This window comes from Apteryx mantelli, chromosome 9, assembly GCF_036417845.1.
Source record: "Apteryx mantelli isolate bAptMan1 chromosome 9, bAptMan1.hap1, whole genome shotgun sequence".
NCBI classification, from domain to species: domain Eukaryota; kingdom Metazoa; phylum Chordata; class Aves; order Apterygiformes; family Apterygidae; genus Apteryx; species Apteryx mantelli.
In genome coordinates, this window is record NC_089986.1 from 24034043 (window position 1) to 24061092 (window position 27050).

General features: G+C 36.6%; 1 protein-coding gene across 1 annotated transcript in view; it reads right to left on the minus strand.

Annotated features, from left to right (window-relative positions):
- CLSTN2 (calsyntenin 2) overlaps positions 1-27050 on the minus strand; it is a 393600-nt gene that overhangs the window by 40312 nt on the left and 326238 nt on the right. Inside the window, exons 7-8 of the mRNA XM_067301933.1 lie at positions 24603-24851; positions 23906-24027 (exon numbers count right to left, since the gene is read on the minus strand). Coding sequence (XP_067158034.1) covers positions 23906-24027; positions 24603-24851 — 371 coding nt within the window. The remainder of the gene's footprint in view (positions 1-23905; positions 24028-24602; positions 24852-27050) is intronic.

The following is a 27050-nucleotide window of genomic DNA, read 5'->3' on the forward strand; positions in this document are numbered from 1 at the left end:
CCTTTATATTGCTTCTTCACAGGACTTTTCCTGAGAAAACTAGAAATGCAGCTTGTATTCCCTGCCTTTGCTCACATGCAGGAAAGGAAGCCAAGTCTTTGAGATTGCATTAGGATGGGCAAGAGCCACATTTTCAAGTCTGACAGTGGAACAAGTCCAAGCTCCTAAACGAGGCACCAAAGTTACATTCCCAAAGACAGACAATGTGAAACCCTGATGACAACTGCCCTAAAACTCTCTTCAAATGTCACTGTACTGAAACCTTTTGTAGGGAGTTAAGTAAATCTAATGACATTTTCAGTAACCTCATATTTTGAAATGGAGGAATTGAAGATAAGGGAGGGGAGAGCACTTCTTTGCCTTCATGCTCTCACAAATTGAAAGGATACTGCAGTTTTATGTTGATTTTATAAACTGGTATTTTGGATAGCTTATAAAACAAGTATTTCAGTATAGACTACTCTGTATAAAGTACTGAGTATAAAACAAACAGATTTTCTCATGTGTCTTGCTCAAGCAAATGCTCTGTGTAAGTAAGTACATACCTAACCACAGTCCTTCTCAACTGATAGATTTTCAATTGTTCCTCTGCTTCATGCTTTCATGTTACCCTCTGGCAACTGGGGTAAATGTTTTATTACTGTGATTAAGTTCTAATCTGATTTGTGTACCATTCTCAATTTACAAGAACTGAGAGTATAGATCTGGCTCAGAGTTTTCCAAGAATTATTATCTGGTTTTGTCTGAACTACCTGCCCCATATGCTAGAGAAGGGGATGTCAATTGAAGCATTGACCTCTTTGCTAGACAGATTCTCTTAATCTCGCTTGTGCTGTTGGCTTTCTGCCAAGATGAGAAGATCGCCCTCACCGTATGATATCAGGTCCTCTTTGGTAATCACAACATCCACTCTCTGACTTTACTGCAACCACATATGACATTTAAGTCATCTGGACACCAGCCTTCAGAATATAAAAACTGGAAAGAATTAAAAAATCTAAAGGTAAAGTGAAAAAAATCATTAACAACAACAAAAAGAAAATCAAAGACACCTCATACTTTCACATTTTGCATTCCCCTGATAAGGTCTTGCATGATGTTATTGCTGGCCCTTTTCCACAAGAAACCATTTCAGTTTGACATATCCAGATTATTCACTCTGCATAGATTCTTCTCCTGTCTTAGTCTTACAAGAAGAGACTATAATACTTTGCAGTGTACCTAAAGACTTTTACACTAATACAAGATTGAGAGATGAGTGGGTGGGGAAGGATGTGTTAAAAACAATTCCATAGTTCCATACTTTGTAGCTTGTATGTATATATGTATGTAAGTATACATATATGTGTATAATATATACGAACACATATGTACATATACATCTGTACATACACACACTTAACGTATTTTCTTATTACAACATACAGTAAAATAAATTTGAAAACAGCTTTGCAGAATAGTTGTGGATTTCCAGTATTTTCCAATAAAAAGAGAACATTGTTCTCAAAAATGCCATATTGTATAATCACTAAAATCACTGTTAGTATTTTTCTAGACAATTTGCAGTATTCCTCTAGTTTTCAGCCTATTTAGCTGCAAAGTCTTCAGGGTACTTTCACAGCTTGTATCAGAATAGATACCCATTTAAAAACTGCTAGATAAAGAAACAGTCAGAGGATCAAAAGATTTACAAAAAGTTTCTGAAATTAAATATTAAATAACTGAGATTGAAATTGAAACTAAGCTATTGAAGTGTAACATAACTATTAAAAAACCCATTAACTAGTATATAAAACTATTACTGATATTCCTTCAGTTATCTAATAACAAAGTATTGGCAATTAATAAAAGGTGAAATAATTCATATAAACTCTTATAAATGATCCCATAAAGAAATAACCATGGGATTATGAAATAACAGATTGATTAGTTCTTGCGGGTAACTAATTTTTTCCTGATCATTAAACTCTCTCTCCCTCAAATAAATAAACCTAGTGTATTTAGGCATGGTGTTCCAACCCTGGGACACCCCTCTTCCTAGGCTGTGCCTTTAAATGACAGCATGCCATGGATGCAGTCGAAGAGGCTTGCTTGCAAGCACGCTCTGCCCATTCGGCTGTCAGAAACTGGTTACCAATGAAGGAGGCAGCACTGATTTCAGCAGAAGTCAGAAAACCAGAAGGTGAGTAGAGCAGTTAAATAAGCATTTTATTTAAACAACAACAAAGAATGTTGTTAAAAAAGGTTTAGATTTTTGGCTACTCTTTGTTGTTGTAATATTCATTACCGTTACCATTTCTGTTACAGAAAGCACTACTTAACAGTAACTCGGACTGGTAGTGTTATTTTTCTTCTTTCCTTTTTTTTTCCTTCCCCTTTTTCCTAATAATTTACACCACTTGATCCATGAACGCAACAAAGGTAGAGAAGTACCCTGATGTGAGTGGGCTGTAAGGTCAAACAGCATTCAGTAGCCCAACTCTTTGCCAGAAATAGTGATCTTAAATGAGCATTAAATAACTGTTTTGTTTTCTGCTTTCTTAAAGAAGAAGAGCCTACTAGATATCAGAAAATGTGCACCGTACAAAGAAGTCATCAGTCAGCAGACTGTCTTAGCATTTTATAAAATACTCCTTTAGCAGTTACTAAAAAAATCAAAATCCTCAGTAAGTCCTATACAACTCTTCCATACAGTCATTAATTGCTCCGTGCATTCCACATAGAACAAGGTCCCAAATCAACATAAAACATAACATGGTAGAAAATTAAAACACAGAACCCACGGTAAATACTTGTAATTCACTCTGCCCATCAGCATCGTAAGCGGCAAGTTCAAAGTCAATCTGTAGCACAATTATGCATGCTGGCCTCTCTTTCAAACTAGTTTTCCAAATGCTATGCAGCATATATTTGAGGCTCATACAGCATATACTTCAGGTTTTTGTGCTTGTAACATCACAGAACTTGTCCAAAACTCAAAAGAAGACCTACTCAAAATTTGTCAATAGATCATTGGCTGACTGATTCCCTAAAATCCTGTGCCCTTAATAAGCCAAAATCTTTTACCTAAGAATACTCAGATGAATATTTCTGAATTGTATATTCATTCATCAACAGGGCAGCAGCAAATTAAAAAATGACTAAATTAGTCTCTTTCATCTATACCAAGTAGGTGAACTCTGTACTGCTCAGACCTAAAGTATGTAATTTCTGCTTTGCTTTTCCCACTGAACTACATCATGTATCATTATGTGTTTTTTGACCTCTTTGATTAAGAGAGAGATTCCTGACCCATACATTTTCTACTTTCTTCTCTCCTGTCTTCACGGATATTATAAAAATAAATACATCACATAGTCCACAAACCTCTTGGAACAGGAGAAATAGGGAATAATTTTATTTGCCTAATTTAGGCCTTAAAATTGGGTGTACATTTTAAGCGTCTCAACTGGGATGTAAACTCCCTGTAGAGTGAATGGAGAAAAGTATATTTCTTTGAAGGCTTCCAAAGAGACCTCCAGCCTGCCCAAGGTTCATCAACAGATAATTTTCAAAAGCTCATTTACTGACAACAGAGGGGTTTCATTCAGGCCAATGGCAACATCAGGAAGTTAAAACATAGGTCCATATTTAGTGTCTGAGTTAGGCTGAGCTGACCCCAACTCAACTCACCTCTTGAAAAACAAGTACACTGGATGATGAAAAAATATATTTACCATGTGTTTACATCCATTATACAGTAACAAAAGTTCAGCTTTGGAGTTAATTTAGCTGTCTATACCATTATAAGATTTTGCAACCGCATTTCCAACAAAATGGAAAAAATAAAGCACTACATTATCTAAGCATACCATGTGCAGTCCTAACAATAACAACAAGCTTTCTCAGCTTCTCATTGTAATATAATGCTTATCTCAACTTTTCAAAACAGGTAAGTCTTAGTCGAATGCTAAAAGACAGCATTAAGCGTGGCATTCCTCTGTTTGTACCATCACTCTAAGGCTATAAGGTCTGTTCAACATTAGATAGGAACTCTATGCACACTGCACAAACTTAAATATATGCTAAAATGTATGCTAATAATATGAGAGCACATAACATTTCCTCTACAGTTCCTGCTCAAAAATACACCAAAATCTTCAGATAAGCAGTTCTGGCAAATATGCTGCAGAAACAAATCTCTGCATATTTCAGGAGAAAAGATATTAACTGACACCAGTAAACTTAGGAGAGCTATGACCTTTTAAAATACTACAAGCTATAAAGGTTATTATTAAGGCTCATAAATCTGAACCTTTTAAAAATGAATATGTACCAAGTTTTAAATTACATTCAGATTATTTGCTTTTCACTTATTTGTGGTGCTGAGTCAGGAAAAAATAAATATGCATACAGGAATGACCAAACTCATAGCTACTCTATATGTCCCTGCTCTGCAACTACAGTCTTCTTCCCTGCAGCAAGTAATACAAGGTACAGTTTAAACTTCATGTTAACAAGTGCTTAAATAATGGTAAAACAAGAATGGGAAATTCTAACCTCATATGCTTTTAAAATAACCCATTGGTTTCCTTTTAGCCCCTTTTTTTAATGTGGAAATATTTTACATAGACTTAAAAATCAGTATTGGTACAGGAAGAATTTATTCTTTGTAAAATGGCATTTGGCCAGTGGAAGCTCCTCTTACTACCAAAGTCAGAGGATGATCTAGAAAAGCAAACTACATTTCTTTCTTTTCAAACCAAAGATTAGAATTTGATCAGCTTTGGTACATGTAATATTTACAGACGAAAATAATTATAGATACCCCAGTCGTATTAATGTGAGAATCTGAATTGTGTTCTTTGCCAGTTTTGTTCAGAAGCTCAACCCACTCATTCATACCTTTTCAGTGGACAAGCTAAATGCAGTGTTCTACTGAACACACTCACTGCTTCCAAAATGTTGCCCATTTGCAAGGGAAACAGTTATGCTGACTGTCTTTGTCAGGTCCTCTGAGATCTGTCAATGAACATGACGGTCACTGCTATTTATTTGCAGACCGTACCAACATTCCACCAATGAGTTACCTGCACATATACAAAAAAAATCAAATAAAGCTATTAAGGATAATGGAAAGAGCTTTCCTTCTGAAATGCAGCATGGCCACTGTCAGCATGGCTTTGCCCTTTGAAATCTACTGCTGTGGAGAGCAGGAGAAGAACGGGAAGAAAGAAGCATTACACCTCCCACCATGAAATGCTGCAGTTTGTCAGGCTCTGACAAACTTTCCTGAATATACAATTCAGGAAAAAAAATTTCCTTGGTCCTATCAGGGTGAGAAACTGTCTCTTTCTAAATGGAAAGACTGATCAATATTCTGAGATGAATGCTCTTCCTATCTAATAATGAATCATGATAACAATTTTTTTTAAATCAAACTGAACCAAATCATATCTAAATGAAACTGAGGGGGAAAAAAAAAGTTTAGCCAGAATAAATACTATGGGTTTAATTTTCTGCCTCCAACTTCAAATGGCAGTTTAGTCTTATATGGACTTTTTAACTTTAATTATTAAAATTAAAATTAAAAAATTAATTATTGTCCCAAATATTGACCTACAATATGATATATTCATCATTATGAACTTCCTGTTAAACATCTCCTAAATTTAAGTTAGAGAAAATATTGTAAATGTTATATATCCTACTGTCTGTATAAGATTTGAGATTAAAAAGATACATAGACTTAGGGAAATAGCATCTTTGAGAATTATTCAAAAACCAAGCACGTTACTATCACTTAACAAATAAGAATAATAGTAAGGTAAAAAAATGAAAACCACTAGATCCTTAGACCTCCTACCTAATTTAAACATCCCAATTATTTCACTTGTATCACAGTCTGAGATCTAAAATCTGACTGATATTGTTTGATTGAAGCTTTCACGTCATTTTACTAATTTTGAATCACAATTCTTTTAAAAAGAATGCAAGAATGCTGTTTCCAAAGGGTACACATTATGATCATGAATACGCATTATGATCATGAATACATCAACGAGAAGGGACCAAATAGATTTGGGATAATGTATTTATGTATATGGAGCCCCATATTGTGCTAGTCTTATGTTCTTGCATTTTAATGCCCTTTCTGAACTTGATGTACAAGCAAAATGTAACAGAAATGTGGGCCATCTGAGTAAACTATCTTTGAAGATGGTTGCAAGGAGCCTTTGGTCTATGAGCTTATTCCCACCTGAAGACAGCAAATGTAGAATTCTACTTTATTTCCCTCCTGAGGCTTTATCACTCATCTCTGACACTACCTGGCATCTGAACCCCTTTCCATGGACCCAGGGTTCTGCCTTCCACTCTACAGAGACCTGTTGGGACTCTGCCTGTAGATATTTCTACTAAAAGATTTACAATGAACTTTTTTAGACATTGGGGGGTTCAGTAATATGCATGGTCTACAAATGGGGTTTTGCTCATATAGTAAGTGAAATACATGTTTAACAAGACTCCTGAAACATGCTATATTTGCTAAAAGGCCCAGGAAATATTTTTCAGTATGCTAATAATACTCAATTAAAAAAGAGCATGACTGTTAAAAGAGTAAATTACCCTAATTCAAAGCAAGCCTTCATATCCTTTGCAATTACCTTTCAAATATTAATATACTGCTGTTTTCAGTTTGCTGACTGAAATACTGACAGTCGAATGTAAGGTTAAATTTAAGTCAGGCATCTTGATTGCCTACTGCTCTAAGGACTGAAATTTCTGGCAGCTGAGAATTCTGGCCCTAATCCTGCAGGGTCTTCAATAACCAGGTATTTTTTTCTCTCTGAATACATGAAGGTCACACTGAGAGAAAGGAGGTTGTCACAGTTCAGAATAGGATGATATATCCTCCCCTTGCTGTTGGCATGTGAACAAATACGATGCTTGTTTCAGTTCACTTACTTAGAAATGTTATGAAGGTGCAGAAAGTGCGATTAAAGCAAACTAGACTCTAGAGACTAGGCAAACAAGCTAGTCATGGCTTGTTTGCTTTTGAGGGGAAACACGTGCTTTCAGCTCAAAAAGTGGATTCTAGAGCATGTATTCTCACTCTTCCTCCTCCCTCTCGCACATTCTCACCTACACACATCGCTCACTCTGCTAGACAAAAGTATAAGACTGCCCTTATCTATTCAAATCCCAAGGAAGTACTGTGTGCTATTTTTCATTCATTTAGTAAATATCCAGTCTTGATATCTCAGTTCTCAGCTAGCAACCAGAAAATATTCAGATTCTCAGGTTGGTTAGTCGGCACACAGAAGAAAGCACAAGCAGCATATCCCCCTGGGATCATGACCTCTCTCTCCCTGCAAATGGCATTGCTGGCTCTTCCAAGGCTTTACATCACCTGGCAGGTCCCTCTTCAAAGGCTTGCTGTCTCTTAAGGATACATTGATGGAGCTTGCAAGACTTGCTTTAAATGTACTCACCAAAGGAAGATGGAACTGACGCAGGCAATGAATGCCCTTTTACAGTTTCCACATTTTGGGAAAGGTGATTTACTTAAAAGATACTTGCTCTTTTGAAAGTTCATAGTGCAAATCAGAGATGAAAGAATTCCTGCTCTTACGCTATTCTCATGTTACACTGAGAGTATGTCTCCAGAGAATCATTTAGTGTTATTCATACAGGAGCCCACTACTATAGTAATTTTGAATATTGCTGTAGTCTGAGATAGAGGTAGCTCTAGCAGCAGAAAGACACATAAGAAATATGCACGCCTTCCCCATACAGATTAGTATTGTATTTTCTTCAATTCTAGCAGGCAATTAGGGACTAATGCAGGGAAAAGCAAATGCTCTTTTGTTTTTATTGCACATGAAAGGTGGCAAAAAGACATTATTTTGCTACCTTCATAATTTCCCTAAAATGAGGAATGGTTGTATATCCATGCTTCTGCATTTATGCAGAAATATAACTCAGGAAATTACACAACCCAAATATTATGCATAGTCTCTTTACTTGAATGGTAACTGCTGTGCCTTTAATTACATAGCTGGCATTTTTGTAGACATACTGATTATATGTTATATACCACACAGAGGTAATTAGATATCAGCTATATTTGTGACTTTGCCAGAGAATGTTGTTATATATATGCAGTAGATAGTTTTCTTTCAGTACTAATTGCAGTCATGTTCTTAGTGCTTTTATAGAAGGAAGTAAGTCAGCATTATGGGCCTGCAATCCAGCATAGTTCTGGGTTGGCAGTAGGGACATGAAAAAGATAGACTATAGGAATGAATTTTCAACATCAGTGTTGTACAAACCTTAAAAGTTTTATGAATATCATTAAAGTAATTATCTAGAAGTTCAAACATTTATTCACAGCTGAGCTGGTTGAAATTTTCCCTCTGAAGCACTGTTTTGCTGACGGAAAATGGTTATTGGATTAAAGACATTGTCATAATATAAAATCACTATTGTTTAAAGTGAGAGAACTGGTTCTTCAGAAAAAAGCGAGCACTGAAAAATATACCTTTTTATGTTTGCTGGGGGAAATGGTTTGGGTATTTTCAAAATTTTATAGCACATTTTTAAAGGAAAATAGAAAGGGAAACAAAATCTGAATATTGAGAACAAAAAATTCCAATGTTCTCCCCTAAAGGATGTTATAATAGACCCAAATAAATTCATGTGGAGCTCTTAATGGAATAGACATTTCCTCTTAACACCTCTAGAATGGGTCAGAAGCTAGTTTGGGATGAAAACTCTTTTCCTAATACTAGAAGTATGAAAATGAAAGATCCCTCAAAGCAAAACTACCCATTGGATATTTCTCCTTGATTTCTCCAACACCAAAAAGGAAATAATGTCTTGTTCATCTGCAGGGTTTTTGCTTCTTATTTTGTTGTGATATTGCTAATCACAACTTTATGATTAAGAGAAGCAGTGGTGGATACTAAGTGATTCAGTTTTCCTCTGGTATCTCGTTTACCTTCCCTTAATTACATCATGTGATTCCTGAGTAAAAATATATTCTTTCAAGACCTTAATACGCTGTTTGTAAGCTTAGGAGTTGAAATTAGGTTAAAATATGTTCCTTAATGTTTTTAAGAAATACTCTATGATTTTTTCCATATACTTTCTTGTTAAAATATTTGTTGGTTGAAATCAAATAAAAAGTTTCCACTGGCACACGACTTGAAATCTATGCAAGGGGAGGAAAGGGTGGATTTACATGTCAACGGGTTTGAAGCAGAGAGCTCAGTCTATTTCCAATAACAGCTTTGCAGCAAAGATAGTTTCTTCTCAAGTAATAAGAATTCCTGTGATTGTTCTGCTGGGGGTATGCATCAGGTAATGGGCTTGCTGAACTCGTTTTCCCTACACACTCCTAATGGCTTCTCAAATGATGCAGCGACTCCCATCACTGCTATTTCTAAATCTGACTGGTCTGGATAGTCCTAATAGTGTAAATCAGTACTTTGATACTGGCAAATTTAAGATATATCCACTAGGAACAACTCTTTATCCTTGCCACTTCCCTCCTCTCCACATTTGACTTTCTTCTCTCTCCTCTCCCCTTTCCATGCTCATTGTCTCCTTCTTCCTTCCTATCTACAGTCACCCTTTTTCTTTGTCCCTTCACCTCACCCCCCTACATCTTTCAGTAATTCTTTCATTATTTTTATGTTCTTCATAGCAACAGCTGAAGCTCTGTCTGCACTTAATCTCTTGTTCCAGCTGGGGACCATCAGATCGAACCTGTTCTTCCCCTCTACTTCTCCCTGCCATGAGCACTCCCTTGCGACACGCGGTCAGACCCAGCAGCCAGCTGTATGCTTTTTGAAAGATATCACTCCTCAAGAAAAGGACGAGGTTGAATCTGCAGTGCCTTCTTTTGTGAAGTACTTATCAGTTCAGGATCAATAACACCGTTTTAGTGTTTGCTACTACATTCCCTTCATGGACTGGCAATCACTCAGGACCTATTAAAATACAGGGACCTGAACCTGAAAATTAATTTATAAAACAGAGTAAGCACACACATGGATGAGGACAAAAAAGCCTATGATGTGATCATGTGCACTGCAGCAATGAACATTCCTCTGTATTTTGATGTACAACTGGCTTCTGTATCTCCTACGGAGATTTCTTCTTTCTCCGATATTTACTCTTGAAGCATGACACAGCGGCTTCTGAATCATAACCTTAAATTATTATTTTTTCATTTAACACTTTTTATCCTCTTTTAGTTTTACTGAAAAAGACTCTGAAGCCCCTGAAAGTGTTTGTATATCAAGTGTTTCCTGATGATGACTAAACGTGTCTGAAGGGTGTGAAGACAGGATGCGCTCAGTGTGAGAAATCACATTTACACTGTATCTGTCATACCAGAAGCTCAGCTGAAAGCATAGCTAATTTATTATCAGAGAAAAAGGCAATTCTCTGGGGCAGTCAACTATCAAAGTGAATCTGTGAGAGCATTAAACAGTGTGGGGCTGTGTATCCCTCTCGAGTGCACAGCAGCCTTACACCCATCCCTTGGTGCACTGGAATTCTTCATTTTTACAAAGCATTCCCATTGGCATTTAAGTTAAGAGAAGCATCACTGGTAGTGCAAATTAATAATGTACTTTAAATTTAGAGTAGGGCATATCAAAAAATTATAGAAAAAATCATTTGCCTTTTGTCCTGCTACTAAAAAAAGAATTGTGTGTTTCTGATTTTCAAATTACTGGTGTGAGGTTAAGACATTATTAATGCATTAAGTCAATAGGTTTGATGCCTTAGGCTACTCTAAAGATAATCTTCATTCCCAATGTATATCAATTCATATGATATATCAATAGACTATGTGGATAATCCAGTGTAATAAAGCTTTCATTAAGTTTTCTGATCTGATAATTAAAATAACCAGGTATGCTTATATTTGGAAATGACAGTAATAAAATGAAAATTATTTGAATTTTCAGAGACCTAGTCTACTTCAAAGCAGTGTGAAAAATACCTCGGGTGCCTTCCCCACCCATGCAGATATTCTGAAACTGACTACGCAGCACAAATACCTGATTTATTAAACTCCTGTTTCGGTTTACCATAAATAATTATTGTAAAATGCCCTTGAACTATAAGCAGCTGCATATTTTTGCTGCTAGCAGAAGTTAACTTGAAATTGGAAACTGACAGATAGGATTTTTGAAGGTATGAAAATCAGGACGTATGTTTTTCATACAAGTGGCATTAATAGCAATCAGAGAGGCACAGTTTTTCATACCGAAGCTTAAAAGCTGCACTTCTGCAACTCGGAACTGAGACATTTCAAGCTGAACATGACATATTTAGGGGGCAAATTATAGGAAATATTCAACTGTTGATCTTTTCTTTTAAATTTTCAAACAAAATACATTATTTTCTGTAAAGCCAACAAAAAAATTAAAATTAAAGCAGGAAGTCAACATAAAAATTATGATTTCTAGGTCAACATGAAGCACTGGAGTTTACAGCATTTTACAGGATAAAGGGTTTTTTTGATAGATGATATTTTTGTTCATGTATACACCAAGGACTGATTCTTAGTCGTGAAGGACTGCAGAAGGCTTTCACATGCTGAGAAGATGGCTAGTCACCCCACTCCCAAAGTCATGAGGAGGCACCTACTTCAACCCCGGCTGCCTTAAAAACCTTCCAACATTTCCAAAGAAAAAGCTCAAGAGCATGTAAGAAAGCAGAGGTTTACTTAATTTTATCTTACTGAAGCTATGAAAGGTCTTTTATATTGCTAACTGAACTTTATGGCAAGATAAGATCACAAACATTTTCCTTATGATAGAGGCCTATCCGTGATGCACAGAACTACAGTGCGCGCCTTTATGAAAATTTGTGTGGTAAACCATTAAACGTGTTTAATGCTCAAACTAGCTAGTAATTTATGTAGGTGTAGACTTATTTCTGGGCAGACCCTTGGTGCTTATTTAAGGCTAGAAAAAATTCCTAAACAAAACAATCCTGTTAATATGGATGAAAACTGCAGTACTGGAGTTGCAATTGAAACCTCAAATTAAAATGGCTCTTATATTTAGGTATGTGAGTAGTTTAATGAAAGCCACTGGTACTGCTTAAAGATTACTGTTACCACAGGTAAATGGTGCGCCAGCTCAGGGCCAAGCATTTTTGAAATTAAAACACAACTAGGCCATGTGCTAGAAAGTGACAGCCAAGGAAGTGAAGGACAGCACTGCAAAGAGTCTAAGCTATTCAGAAAGACATCTCAGAGGAGACATCTGAAGCAAACTGGACATTTCCTGCTACCTCCACATACAAAGTAGTATGGTCTTCTATTGCACATGTACTAGAGTTAGATTAATAAAACGGCTTTCTGTTTGAATTGTAATACACTTTTAACTGTAATCCTTACTCTTCTTCTATTTACTTTAGCTGAACCCTGGGAGATAAGTTATTGCAAGAATATTGAATTAGCCACGTTTGGTTAAACATTCAGAATACGCAGAAAATGAAGACTGAATTTGAAATCTCTGTGCTGGCCGTGGAACATTACAGCATAGCCCTCGCTCGGGAGCTCGTCCAAATCCAGCGATGTCAGTGGAGATACTTCAGTGAGAGTGAGCCTGAGGCCCCTTAAGTAAAGAATAAAAAATGCCATGCAGCCTGTGTATCCAATTATAACAACGCCAGTAAAATGCTCTGGAACACATTTGAGGCTACCGGTTAATTGGAGTAAACAAATTGAAAGGGAAAAGGTTATATTTATAATAAAACAATCATTGTAAGATCAGAAAATAACTTAGCAAGACCCTGAATTCTGGCTAACTGCTTGGAAAAAAAGTAGTAACATTCTTCAGTTTCTTGAAGGATACCATTAAGTATCCACTGGGAAGGATACTAGCTCAGGTCTTGGAAGATAGTGACACTATCAACCTGCAGATTTTTGCATATTTTTGAGCAGGCATGAGTAAATTGGGGCTGGTAGGACCTTAAATGCTGCTCTGATGGTACTTTAAAACTAGTAAGGTATGCTATAATATGACAATTGGACTTATGATACAACAGCTATGTCTTAGTGATGTTTCTTTTTGGAAACGTACTTGCTATATAGAATTTTTATGACTTTGATACGTAAATAGTAAAGAAAATTAGAACATAAATAAAAACTCTACAGCCATCAATAATGTCAGTAATTTTCTTGAAATTATGATTCAATAAAGCTGCAATTTTTCAACATCAAAGTTGCCCTTAGAAACTTTCAGGTTCATTGGAAAACAGTTTCTCCTAATTGGAAAACACTTCCTCCTCCTAAAGTGAGGATCCTGCTTTTGTCTGCCTAGAAAGCTTCTGTAGGCTTCACGTCCTGCTTACAAAGAATATGCCATTCTAAAGTAAAAAGTGCTTTTAAGATATAAAATTAGTTATAAGAAAGGATTTCCATCTTCTAGCCAGAACTAATAATACTACTAAACTATAAATGGATTCACAATTATTTGTAACATAATCAGAACTGAGATGCCAGTTAATGTTAAATTTTGCAGTAATCCTCACTGTCATGCTCTGGCAAAGCTGACAGATCCAAGCACGTTTTGAAGACTCCGTTTCTAATTGGAATTCACAAATTGCACAGTTATCCTCACCTTCTTTAAAGGCTGCTGGCATTCCCTTCACTCTCGCAGAGCTTATATAAGTTCTTTAATAAAGCAAAGGTTTAGATTCTCAGCTAGCGGAGCAGTAGTTCCACTGAGAACTGGGCAGATTTACACCAACCAAGGCACCGCCTCACAGACTTTGCAGATGCTTAATTTTTAATTTCTGCAGCAAGTAAGACCACTGTTATCCTAATAGTTCAATATGGCTGGTAGATATCAATTCTCCAGAAAGCATGGTGAATAAAAAAAAAACCCACGTTAAAACAAGGTCTTGAGACAGTCATTATCTTAAAAAAATTACAGCTCTTTTTGAAAACTGAAGTTGATCTTTCTTCAAAATCATGTAAATCATAAACATTTGGTTTGAGCCACTGCAGTCATTCCTAATATATCTCAAGAGTTCTGTAAATAAGAAAATTTTTTATGGTGCTAAAGGGAGGTGGTATAGTGAGAAGGAGCAAACCCATAGAAAAGCAAAAAGTCTCCTACAGACTTAGATGTGAAGTTGTTAATATGGTTGATTTCACATGACAAATTACTGATGCAAGCTTCATTAAACCATTAACAACTATAATATTATATTTTTTAAATATTAGGTATTAATTAGAGAGTCACATATAACAGGGCTGGAAGGAACTCTAAGAGGACATCTGAAGTCCATCTCTGTATGCCAAACTTGGACCAAGCATATCTAATACAATCTGAAAAATATATATAAGAAGAAAATACAATTTAATGGGTAAAATATCAAAAAGGGAGATTATTAGACTGAGTTCTACATCAATTTTGATGCACATTTCAGTAGTAAAGCATTTATATTTCTGTAAGCCTCTGTTTCCCTGTCAAAAACATGTTGGACAAGAATACAACAGGAAGATTTCTATTCAGTTTACTAAGTGTTGTGAACTGAGCTCACTGGAAGTTGTATCTGACCATAATGTGATCTACAGTTTTATTTCATTTGCCAGAATTTCACATTATTAGTATTATGCCCTTCTCAAAACCAGCACCTATTCTTGAGCTGTTCAAATGACTCCCTCTTGCCAATAATCCTGCTTTGAAGACTGGCCAGAAAAGGTTTCACTGTAAGACAGTGCTACCTCTTACTGTCTACCAATCTCTATTCCATATGAAGAAACTGCATTAACCTCAGAGAAATGCATGCCCTGATGCCTCTCTTGAACTTAGTCACCAATGTGGTAGCATAACCAGCCACATGCCCTGAGGCTGAATGTATTTCAATAATCAGTAATAAACTTTACGAAACTCTTAGCTATGTCTCATATCTAGCATTCCCAGAGCACAGTGAGAAAATCTTGGTAGGAGGATTTATCTCGTTGAGTGCAAGAAAATACCTGCAAACACTAGAAAATAAGGTATTTCACTTTCAAATAAGAATCTTTCTATATAATGTGTATTCACTATTGCATTGTGACAATACTGCAGTGAAGTATAAGCGTTTGCAAACTATAATTTGCAAGCAAGCAAACTGTGAGCTGCTTTTGCAGCCTTGAAAGCTGTAATGTGTAATATTTACTTTCATAATAGTTTTCAAAAATATGGATGGATTAATTACAGCTTTGAATAATGAATTTGCTTTATCATATTGGCAGATAAAGCACCTGAAAGCCCCAATTATGTACTGTAACTGCAGCATGTCTTTGTGCTGTCATGCTGTAACTTCAATGTGTCTTAGTAAATTAGATCCACAGTTCATACATGATGAAATAATTCTATTATAATCCACCTTTTTTGTTGCTAAATTGCATCAAGCAAGCATGTCAGTTTAATAACACTTGATGAGTACTGTTAGGCAGGGTCTTGTGTTTATTTTTTGACTGTGCAACTAGAAAGCTGCTCAGTTATGCATTTTTATGTAACTGCTCATCAAAAGCCCCCAAATAATTGAATTTTCTAGGCTTTATCATTGTCAAGAGCCTATCCAGATGTGGTAAGTAGATCAAAAGAAAACTAATACCATATTTTCTTCCTGAACTGCAGATATCCAGAAACCATTGCTCCAAGGCTGGAATAAACTGCTCATGCACATAGATAAATTACCTCATATTTATTGATAACACACACTATTTATCTCCTAACCCGCATTTGGAACAATAACGATGTCTGTCCTACCTGTTGTAAAATGCTTCAAACACCTCCTGAATGCTCGAAAGCCAGCCTGAATCTTGAAAGATAAACCACACAGAGGCCCTAGGAAACTGGGCCAAGGAACAAATCTTGCTCCCCAGCAAGACAGAGATGCACATGTTTTGTACAAAATCTAGTGGCATTACTGAAAAATCAGGGACAGTATAAAATATACATATTAAAAACGGCCAATAAATAGGAAAACAAATGTGACTATTTTCACTTTTAATTCAATACATATCTTGACTAGAATTTTTGGTTCCAGTTTTTAATATTTCTAGAGATTTCCCCAGAATACTGTAGAAAACAAGGCAATTCAATAGAGACTTTAATCCAGCTTGTTTAAACACATGCAGGACTCTGTATCCACATATTCTCTATGTGAGAAATTCAGTTGATTTGGGGGTCTTCCTATGATAAGCTTTATGAGAGCAATATTTCTCATTATTTCCAGGTGTTATGACTGCTCTTAAATTCTTTTCCATTCCCATATAGAATCCCTTTCCTCTGATTTTTTCCCTTCTTTGATTTGGTCAAAAATGGGTATCTCGGGGTCTAAAGAGCTCGCTGATTGCAACAGTTCTTCTCTAAGTAACATGCATAAGTACATATGTGAGTTACATTTCCTCCTGTAAGTAAAACACATAATAGGTGACATTTTCAGAAGAGCCAACCTAGCTCATCTTAAGTTTTTGAAAACAGTGTTAGGCCAGCACGAACAGGTTTTGAAAATCCTACTCCATAGTGATAAAATTATACTGGCTTTGTATCATGGTCAGAAAAATGAGGAAAAACTGCAAAACATGGAATACAAATACAAATACATAGAAACATGTCCCAATAATTTCAAGTAAATGAAAACAGATAGATAACAAAATATTCTCTGCAGCCTGCTCAACTGCTCCTTAAGGGTCATAGAAAATTTACAGAGGCAAAGAGCAGTCATTGCATTTCACACTAGGCTGGGCTACAGAAATCAGAAATGTGCAAGGCTAGGCCAATTTACAGGCAATACTTCACAGTTGGCACAAAGGAATTTTTGTATGTAGTTAAGCAAGTTATTGCCAGTCACTGTGATCTGTTCGTGAAGATTTTGCTATTAGCAGTGATATTACAGTTACATTAAAATATATGTATTTGAAAACCTTTTTTAAATTGGAATCTCAAAGAATATTTTCAGCACTTATCAGCACTGCTGATGCATCCTTGCGCTAGAAAAGGCTGTTTTGAAGCAAGCTGCTGAATAAAACGTTGTGAAAGAGCATTTAAAGATGGAAAACGGTAAATAAATTGTGTCAGATAAGACAGGGCTAGAATGTAAAAGGCTTGGGGTGCTTTGGATGCTGCAGAGACTTTTTGAGTCCTGGAATGATATCATCTCAGTTGCAGGATTAGCATGATTCATTTATCATTTATCCCTTACTAGCTGTGTAGGATATAAGTTAGGTGTTTTCTAATTTTCTTTCTGTAGTCTTATTAAGGATGTATGCACAGAGCAATGCAGGTCTGCATACCAATTTGTAAAGAAGTGATTAAGAGCATAAGAAACTCTTCTGTGTTTCAAATAAAAATGTACAACTAAGCTCCACATTACAAAACTTAACTCTCAATAGAGCATCATGTTGAGAAGTATAGGACTGAACTCCCTTAAGTCCTTATTCTTAGGCAAAGTTCAGTGCACAGCAATTATGAAAGCTTGTGCCATCCTACCTCCCCACAGTACCCTTTGCCCTCTAGGACTGAGAAGATTATGTATGTCCACAAATACTCACTCATTGACTTTCTTCCTGAGCCTCTCAAGGAGGAGTTTACTTACAGCTTTCATAGCGTGAAAGAAACTTCTTAGAACCAGATGCAAACAATTCAAAAATCTAGCACATAAGAACAACTTTCATTTGTAACTTGATTGAAATACCTAACTTACCTAGGAAAGGTCCAGTTATCAAATCCTTTCCGTTTTGCCCTCTTACCATGTAACATGCATTTTTTCAAAAATCAGCACTTGCTCTCTCATGCCCATGCACAGTAGCTTTTTTAAGAAAGCAAATGGGAATGACTGGACAAGACTGCTCCCTACATGTGTAACCCCATTAGGGGTGGCTGATGAGTTGGTTAAAGGCAAATGGGGGCCTTTGCCTCACTTCTTCAGCATCTGTGTATATACACAGAGATAGAATGCATCATATTCAGCTTTATCTAAATAACCTTCTTATTCCATTTCTTATTATGGAAAATAATTGTTTTCTGTCTGAAAAGCACTGCAGGCTTATTTAGGATTATTCATAGCATTTTATCTCATCTTAGAAAAGAAACAATAGCTTTCTGCATCTTTATCCATTTTTGCTGATTGAGAATGACTACAGATCATGCACTGAAGTCACTATTTTTTAGGGGATCAATACCAATTTTGCCTGTGGGCTGGAGAACTATGTTCAGGATGATAACATGGGTATAAAACAGAAAATAATTTCCCACTGTGAATAAAAATAAGTACATGAAAAAAACGTACATCCCTGGCTAAGATTCTTCCCTTCCCTCCCTGCCCCCGCTGCAAAGAAGTGTTCCCATTCTGTTGATTTATGAGGAGGAGAAAACCTCTTAGTTCAACTGTCCTCAGTATTAGTAGGAGAAATGTAATATCCGTGATGAACAGAGTGTGGAATACGCTGTGCATTGGCTTATTTAATGTTATGTTTTCCACTGTCACCAAAGGCTTGAACACTTTTGTCCATTATTCAAATTACTATTTGGATTTGGTCCTTTGTAGGCTACAGAAAAAAAAAAAAGATAACATGGATGGAGACTGAGGGAGGAAGTTCTCAACTATACCAACCACAAATGGGGAACATACAGGAATTGTCACTTTTTATAGCACAAAGCTGAGGATCAAAAGAGTTTTTCCTGAGGATGACTGCAAGCGGGAGGGGAACTAGTTCAAACCTTTATAAAGAGTTGTAAACAGAGGTCCCTGAAGTGTTCTCAGAGACATTTTTTGCACTGATAGGAAAAGAAGTGAGAAGACTACTACTTTTTTTTTTTTTTTGCATCACTAGAGTGAAATTCTTCACTTGCTAAATTTTTCCACTGATTTCAAAAGGAAGGGAATTCATTTCCAATATATATAATATCATTATAAATTGATCTCGTGTGCAGTCCTAGCATACTTGCATAAAAGGAATCTGGCCAAGGCCGGCCACAGCACCAGTGGCTGAAGGGAAGTGTGGTCAGAGATGTAGGCTAGGAAGCTCACCAACCAGCACATCTCCAAGGGTACTTCTGGGCTGTAGAGAGTCCCCATCAGGGCAATGACACCTGTGTGATAGGTAATAATTTGTTACATCAACTCGTGAAGTGATTTTATCATGAAACTAGGCGCTAAGTACCGGCTATCACCACAATGATTGTACTGAGTCAGCAGAACGATATTGTATTGTGAAATGTATGCGCGTGACCTGAAAGGCACCACGTACAACGCAGAGGAAGACCCCAGCTTTCATCCCGACCCCCCCCAGCAACAGCCGGCGCAACCACAGAAGTTACAGGCATATAAGGGGACTGTGAGCGGGGGATTGCGCGCGCCGTTGGTGGAGCAGGAGACTCCCCGGCCGCCCAGCGCTGTTTTGCTTACTTGTGACTTGCTCAATTATTCTATTAAATTGGAATTTATGCAACCTGGCCCGAGTGGTTGTCAATTTGTTGCGTTTACCTATAACACCTGTGTGGCATTGCTTCCTGTGTGCAAGAGAAGGCTGGATGAGCCGCTCATTTTCTCAAAACCTTGGGCATAGTCCGGAAGATGAGGACATATGCATATGAGCATCACAACAGAGGAGAACCCAAAAAATCAATCATCATAGCATTCTAAGAAGAAAAATCCCCTACAAAACCAGTTTTTTTTATATTTCATATTTTTTTCTTATATGGCCCAATTTTCTGTTTGGCTGCCTAAATCATTCAATTAAAAGCACACCTATCCTTCTGAGGCAATTAGATGCCTATTTAGGTGGCTTTTATTGACTTTGGTACCAGTGTCTTATAATTAAGTACTAGAAAAGGAATAAAAATATTGACAAACACCTCATGATACTCAGTTTAAACCTTTGCATAGGAAACTCAGAAGAACAGTCATGATTCTGATTACTGAAACAAGGGAAACACCTGCATGTCAAGTAAATGAGAATTAATAAAAGGAAGGAATCACCTCTAATTGGGGATCTGTTGCAGATGTTTGGGAAAACCACATAGTTTTAATGACCCAGTGTGCCTAAGAGACTTGACACTGATTTCCTTGAAAGATATCCACACCTTTTCTTTTGGATTATGACTACCAGATTCTTTCATGACTAAGATGACAGACACAGTTAGTTTCAAAAAGGATGAAAGTGGAAAGAAAAAAAATTTATGTAAATTTTTTTTGCTGTTTCTTGTAAGGAACAAGGACACCTTCAGTTTAAAGTCTGCTAGTTCTGACTCCTAGCAGCCTTTGCAAAAATAATCATTTCAAACCTTAGCAGTTCTATATGAAAGGGACATATGCTCAGGGTTATGACACTTTTCAGGTCATGCTTCAGCACAATAAGCAAAAAATTAGCTCAGCAAAGTCTGTTAGATTTAATGTAACACACTGGGCTAAACACACAGTCACACTGAAATTAAATCTTTTGGTCTATGAACTGACTTAAAGACATAGTCTTCCCAGGGCTAACTTGGCAGCCACTGCTGCGTGGGGGTTTCGGGCACTCACTACGCATTACAGTTATGATGGCTGCATCATATCACATGCCTTCAGAGGCACTGTTCAGGTGTAGCCATACCAAATGTTATGAGACTCCTCATATTTGGCCAAGAATAGAGTCTGCAGCTAAGCTGTGTACCACAGACACCACAGAAATGAGATCTAGGGAATTAAATCTGGAATGGCAATAAGCTCATGTTCTTGGTCAGTGCCTTGAAAGATGGAGTAGTCATGTGGGCTAGGCAGAGCCCAAAGCAGCTGGTATAATAAATTTTACTGCTCTGCAGTAAGAGTGATAAATGATTTCACTAGTTTATGCTTCACCTGATTCCAAGGTCACCGGATTCCTCTCAGTGAAAACAAGCTAAAGATTGTTGTCACAGTCATAAAGTGAGCTCAACAATAAAGTACTCTGCCACTTTTTACTGTGCTATGGCTCTGCTCGGTACCAATCCTTGAATAGTCATCCTGAGTCATATACATGCAGTGCAGACTACAACAGCCCATATGACAGCGCAGTTCAGGTGGTGAGAAACTGCAACAGCTAGCTCAATCCCCATGCTTTTCTTCATACCAACAAAAGGTATCGGAAGACATGCCACTACAGAATGAACAGCTCTGAAGACAAGATTTCCAGAGCTATTTCAAAATCTAAATATGAAAATAATCAACTCATAGGATTTTTGGAAGTATCTAGAGCTCTTAAGCTACTTTTGAAAATCTAGCCCTACTTTCTTTTCATCAAGAGGAGTTTGCAGTGGATGCCAGCTGGTTCTCTGATGTACACTGTAAAATATCCAGTGCTTTCTGGGGTGGACCATTCTAGGTAGATAGTTAGAAGTTGGCATAAATAATTCTACCACTTTGAAATGAAAATCTCTGACTGGCTTGTTTTCAAAACTATGCAAGTTCCTTACTAGCCTACTTCACGTATGCTTTACTTTCAAATGCTTTTAATTTACCCTATCATATAGGCCAGATGAAGCACTGAACAGGAGATAAAGTAGCAATCTTCAAATCCCTTTACCAATGACAAAGCTTACAGTATTATCACAGTATCATGAAAGTCTGGTCACCCAACTCATAACAAACTTATTTATACTTTAATCTTACATTCTTGCTCAGCTGGAAAGAGCTGCTGAAAATGTACTGTGGAAATCAATTGGCAGTAGCTGAATGAAAAGAAATGAATTATATGACCTAATAAGTCCTTTCTATCTCTAGTTTCTGTCATCTAGTACTGTTTAATAGTAGCTAAGAAGGTTCTCCCTTCAGTGCTGTACTCCAACCCTACTGTTCTGTAGTGCTACAACTTGGGAGTGTATTTTAGGGTATACAAATGATTATTTTCAGACAATGACATATACAGTTTGGAACCAAACAGTACAAATGAAAGAGGTATCATATCAAGAACTACTTTGGGCTCCCTTTAGTATATACTCTTGCTGAGATTGCTTCCAAAAAGTCATTTCTCTCCAGAAACATAACTCAGAGCATTATCAGTTTAATTTCAAAGTATCTCCAAGGACTTAGTCATCCCTAGTTGAAACCCTCAGGTTCCTTCAGTATTTACATCACAAAGACTAAGTGCCTGGCACCAGATATGTGGGAGTCTATTGAAACTTCAGCTCAAGATATGAGATGAAGTTGTCCACTGTTGTAACTGTCCTAGGTTTGCTCCTTTCAGACAAAATCTGTAGAATAGCCCAGGGCCTTCTTTATCGCTTACGGGAGGTGAAATAGCACCTGTATTTAACTAGTCACAAAACACACTTTTATTTAGCATATTGTTTTGAAACAATATACCCTCATATTTCATAGAGAAGATTTCCCAAATCAACAGGCCATCCAGAAGTGGATGTTTGAGGTGAGCAACACTGTCTGGAAACAAGTAATACTGCCAAAATATAAATACGAAGACTGTATGCTGCTCATCAATAACATGAGTGCTACTGAAATTCCATTTCAAGGCTAATCACACATAAAAACATGGCTTGATATAAAAAAAACAGTAGTTCAGGACACACTGTCTTTTCTGTAATATAAGAAAGAAAAAAATAATTGGAAACATGTTAGTATTTTTGTACTTTCTAGTTTATCCCATTTTTTCCTCTTTTTAAAAAATATGGAAATGATACGGAGAAAATAGTGTGTGAAAAAAGTAATCGTAGATTGTAATAGAGATGAAAAAGTTCTGTCAGACAAGCGAATGCATCCCGTCAATGGAAAATTGTCCTTGACAGTGTATTTTCCAGTGTTTTGTCATGGCTAAGTTACAAGAATCACATACAAATTACATTTATTCAGAGGACACTGTTCCTCTCCCATTGTAAGGATAAGGAAGAGAACTTTCATAATCATAAACTTTGAATAACCATTGATGATTTTAGATGTTTAGTATATAGTGCATTGAAATATAAATCTATCTGCAACACACAGAACAGCATTATCTGATGTGACAACAGTTATTCAAGATTTGTAAGCTTCACCATGATTTAATGTAAATTTACCCCTTTTTAGACACTGTAAGATTTCATTTCAAGTATAGCAGAAACTGATTCCAAACTGGTTAATGAAAATGAAAAGCATGTGCTATGACCACCACATGGTTTATCATCACATGCATTTGATAATTGGGACAGAGATTATCTTTTTGTACACATTTTGAAGGTGAGTTAGGATAATAACCATTCCTATAATAATATCTATGTCTTCAATATCATAGTTTAGGCTCAAAGACATGAAAAAAACTTGCTTTGAGAAAATACTACTTTGCTGAAATCTGTCTTCTTTCATTCAAGCGATTCTTATCCTGTTTAGAATTAATAAATCTATGAAAGGCAACTCTTATCTCTTTAATAATAATTTCCTTGTAATATATTCTTCATTATAAGGAGAAATTACATACAGCACAGCAGATGAAAATTAAAGTCTACAGATTAGACTTAAAATATATTACAAATACCTTTCTCTATGTCAGCATACTCTTTATTGAAAAATCTTTTATCACTTCCACTGTGCTGATAAAGTAGACTTTTTTTTAATGATAAATGGAAAACTTTAAAGAAACTATATGCAATGTCATGTCTCTAGGTTCTCCAGGGCCAATGGATGTAAACCTCTACTTATTGTATAAAATTAAAATTCAATTAAAAATCTGTATTAATCAACTCATTTAACTCTTTTTCTGTGGTTCCCAATTAGAGCCACAACTGTTACAAGCTGCAACATAATTGCAACAGACTTTTGATTTCACAAAACCATGACACTAGTATTTAGGATTTCTTTGAAATTGTTGGTCTACAGTAGGGTTATTCCCTGCAATTTCTAAATGGGATAAAGAGACAGATGGGTTACAGGTAACAGGAAAGCACAATACCTGATCCAGTTTCCAGTGGAATTCTGCAGGGCGGAAAGTGTCAGCCTGGTCAAAATCCTTCCGCAGCAGAAACACCAACCGGCAGTTGTGCACGTACAGGGCGTAGTGATGTCGGTTCATCTCTAAAGGGAGGGAACAGTAAGATCAGTGTGCTAAACTACCATCAATGCTTTTGTTTAGCTGAATGTGTTTCAAAGCAATACATACCTAAAAGGCGCACGCGCGCGCACACACACACACACACACACACAAAGCCTTTTCTCAATATCGAGTCTCAAGGAAGCCGCATATGGTAAGAGTCTTCTTGAATTAAGTCATATTAATTTTATGTATGGAATCATTATGTCCAAATTAATAAATATGATCCAAGCTAATATTTAATCTAAAAATTTCAATAAAAAATTAGACTGATTTTCACAATCTAAATCATCAAAAAATAAACCTAATTTATTTTGTCAGGCAATTCCTTCAAAATCCATAGATGTCTTTTCAGAAATTATCCAAGAAGAGAATCAGTGCTTGAAACTTAGGTAGGCAAAAGTCCCCTCAATAAGCTATGAGTCAGCAACACTCAGAGAGGCAGCATCCCAGCTTTGTAACCTTCTTTAAAACTGCATTAACTGAAGAAAAATGATAACACTCTATCAAATTTGTTATGCCCTTTGCCAAACAGTTTTAAAATAGAGCACAGGCTCACCTGTCTTATCAGAGTTGCAGAGAACAGTCTCTTTCTCAGCTCTTAATCCTGGGCTAGGTCCGTGTTTCATCCACATAGTGATGGTGAATTGATCAGTTAAATTCTTTGGAACTATTCCGTCTGGAATTTTGGCTCCTTGCTTTCCATCAAATTTAAAAATCATGTCATTGTTGTCCATGAGAAGCCCAGCCGTCCAGTTAGCTGTTGCACTAGGAGACGGTAACAGGTCAATGGCACCTGAAGATGCTCCTGTAAATGACAGATAATGAATAAAATGATGAGAAATTAATGAAAAAGCTGTGCAAATGAATTTAGTATAGGCCAAGGGCCTGATTCACACATTCCTGTTTATGAATTTTTACTATGCAAATGGTCCTACTGGCTTCACTACCAAATCGTATATACCTTTATATAGCACTGACCATAATAAACCAGTAAGGGCTCTGTAGATGAAATGTATTGCACAGAAAATTTAAGAAAATATTTTAAAGGTATTTCTTTTCTTAGACAGCTCTCATTATTTTCTCAAATCTGTTAATGTTTTCACAGTTCTTCCAGTCAGGTATTTAAAGAACTGCTAAGACTAAAACCAAGTTCTGTACCTCCAGCTGGGAATCTTCCTTCCTCAGCAGCCCGGAGATACATCGTGTGCACGGATGGTGTCTTGCAGAATATTGTAGAGCAGACATGAATGCAGACCAAGTGTCCAATAGTCAGCCACAGATATTCACAATAATATTGGTATGAATGTCTCTACATAAATACTGTTCATCCTAAAAATAGGTAATCACTTTAATGTTGGCTTGTGCCAGGTACACAATGGTTGTAACTCCAGGGGTTCTTATCTAAAGGTAGATATAAGACTTTTAAGTGGTACTCACAACTCAGATCAGCGCTCCTCTAAAAAGGGAATCATTAACAAAGTGGTTCCTAGCCACACAGCATATATTTGTTAGAACTAATTTGAAAAAAGAGACATGGAAAAAAGTGTGGTGTCAAGATGTGATAAAACAGTACAGTTCTTTAGAACTCCATGTTTAATGGAGATCTGTATTTTCCCACAGCCTAACAGTTGTCAGGCATTTTTTTAAAACACGCAATCAGCTATGCAGTTAGAGCCTTTACTTAGCCAGTGAAAGGTAGCATTTAGCAGAAAGTATGCTTGCCATAGCAAAAAGCAAAAACAGAATTTGTGTATTCTTGATGATACTTTGACAAGTAAGAATATGGTGATCAAACCCAAACTGAACAAAAAAATCCCAAGCTAGTAACACATCCCAGCCTCCTGCAGTGTCCAAGAAGAGAAAAAAGACCCCAGCTCTCTGCAGGAGTGTTAAATTTTTTGCTAATAATGTGTGGAACTGTGCATCTTTTTAAGGTGCTATACTACAGTAATAATATAAAAACATTCGTATCATTCAGTAACAGAGTTTCTTAAACATTTCCCTAAACTTTGTTATTTTAAGATAAGGTTGTTTTCAAGTGACAGTAATATCAAACCTAAAAACTATGTGTTTGGAATTTAAGCACTAAGATAAATTGTAGTTACTTTTTAAACTCTAATTCTGGATAACACACCAGGCTGCATTGCCTAATACACAGGATTATCAACTGGAAAACCCCAAACTCAATTTATCCAGATGGCACAACCTATAATAAACTTTTTTTTTTTTTTTTAATTCAAGCCACTAAAAAAATAAAATTACTTGCACAGGACATATGCATAGAAATAGCCTGCACCATACCGTATATTAAAAAAAGTATGTTTTTAAACTGGCACATACTTATATTAAGTAACTTATGGGCTCAAGGAAGAAGCTTCACCTCTCACTCACTCTATCTGGCAGTCTGGTAAAAAATTTAGAAGGATCTGTTTTTCAATTAAAATGAATCTGCAAGCCAACTCTGAAATAGAAGTCTCTCAGACAGCTTGTAAAGCTCTGATTCAGCAAGCTGCTTCAGTAAACGCCCTTATCTTCACAACTTATGGCCAGGCTTGGGTAAGAGCATTTGGGTAATCAGCATCAAATTCTACAGGTTCTCCTTTATCTGCCCATATTTTTATGGACATTTATGGGGCACTATGGAAACTCATCCTGGATTATGTGCTCAAGGAGATTTCACTGGAAGAAATCATACTGTTTCAATCCTAATAAATCCAACCAACATCCCAAGCTGCTCAGCCATGTACGTACACAGACCTGAAACAACTTGAACAGGCCATATCTGGAGGCATTCCCAGACAGCCAGATCGTGCTCCTGGCTCAGTGCCCTTCCCAAACTGAACAGCTGACACCATTTCCTTCTCAAATGCTTTCAGAGTAACGTGTTATTTTCGGGAGCCACGGCATACAAACCCAGTGTTGGACTTGGTACCCTGAGGTGCACTTTATCTATCTCAGTGGTTGGTTTCACAGGCAACTGAAAGCGATGATGCCACCTCCGCTC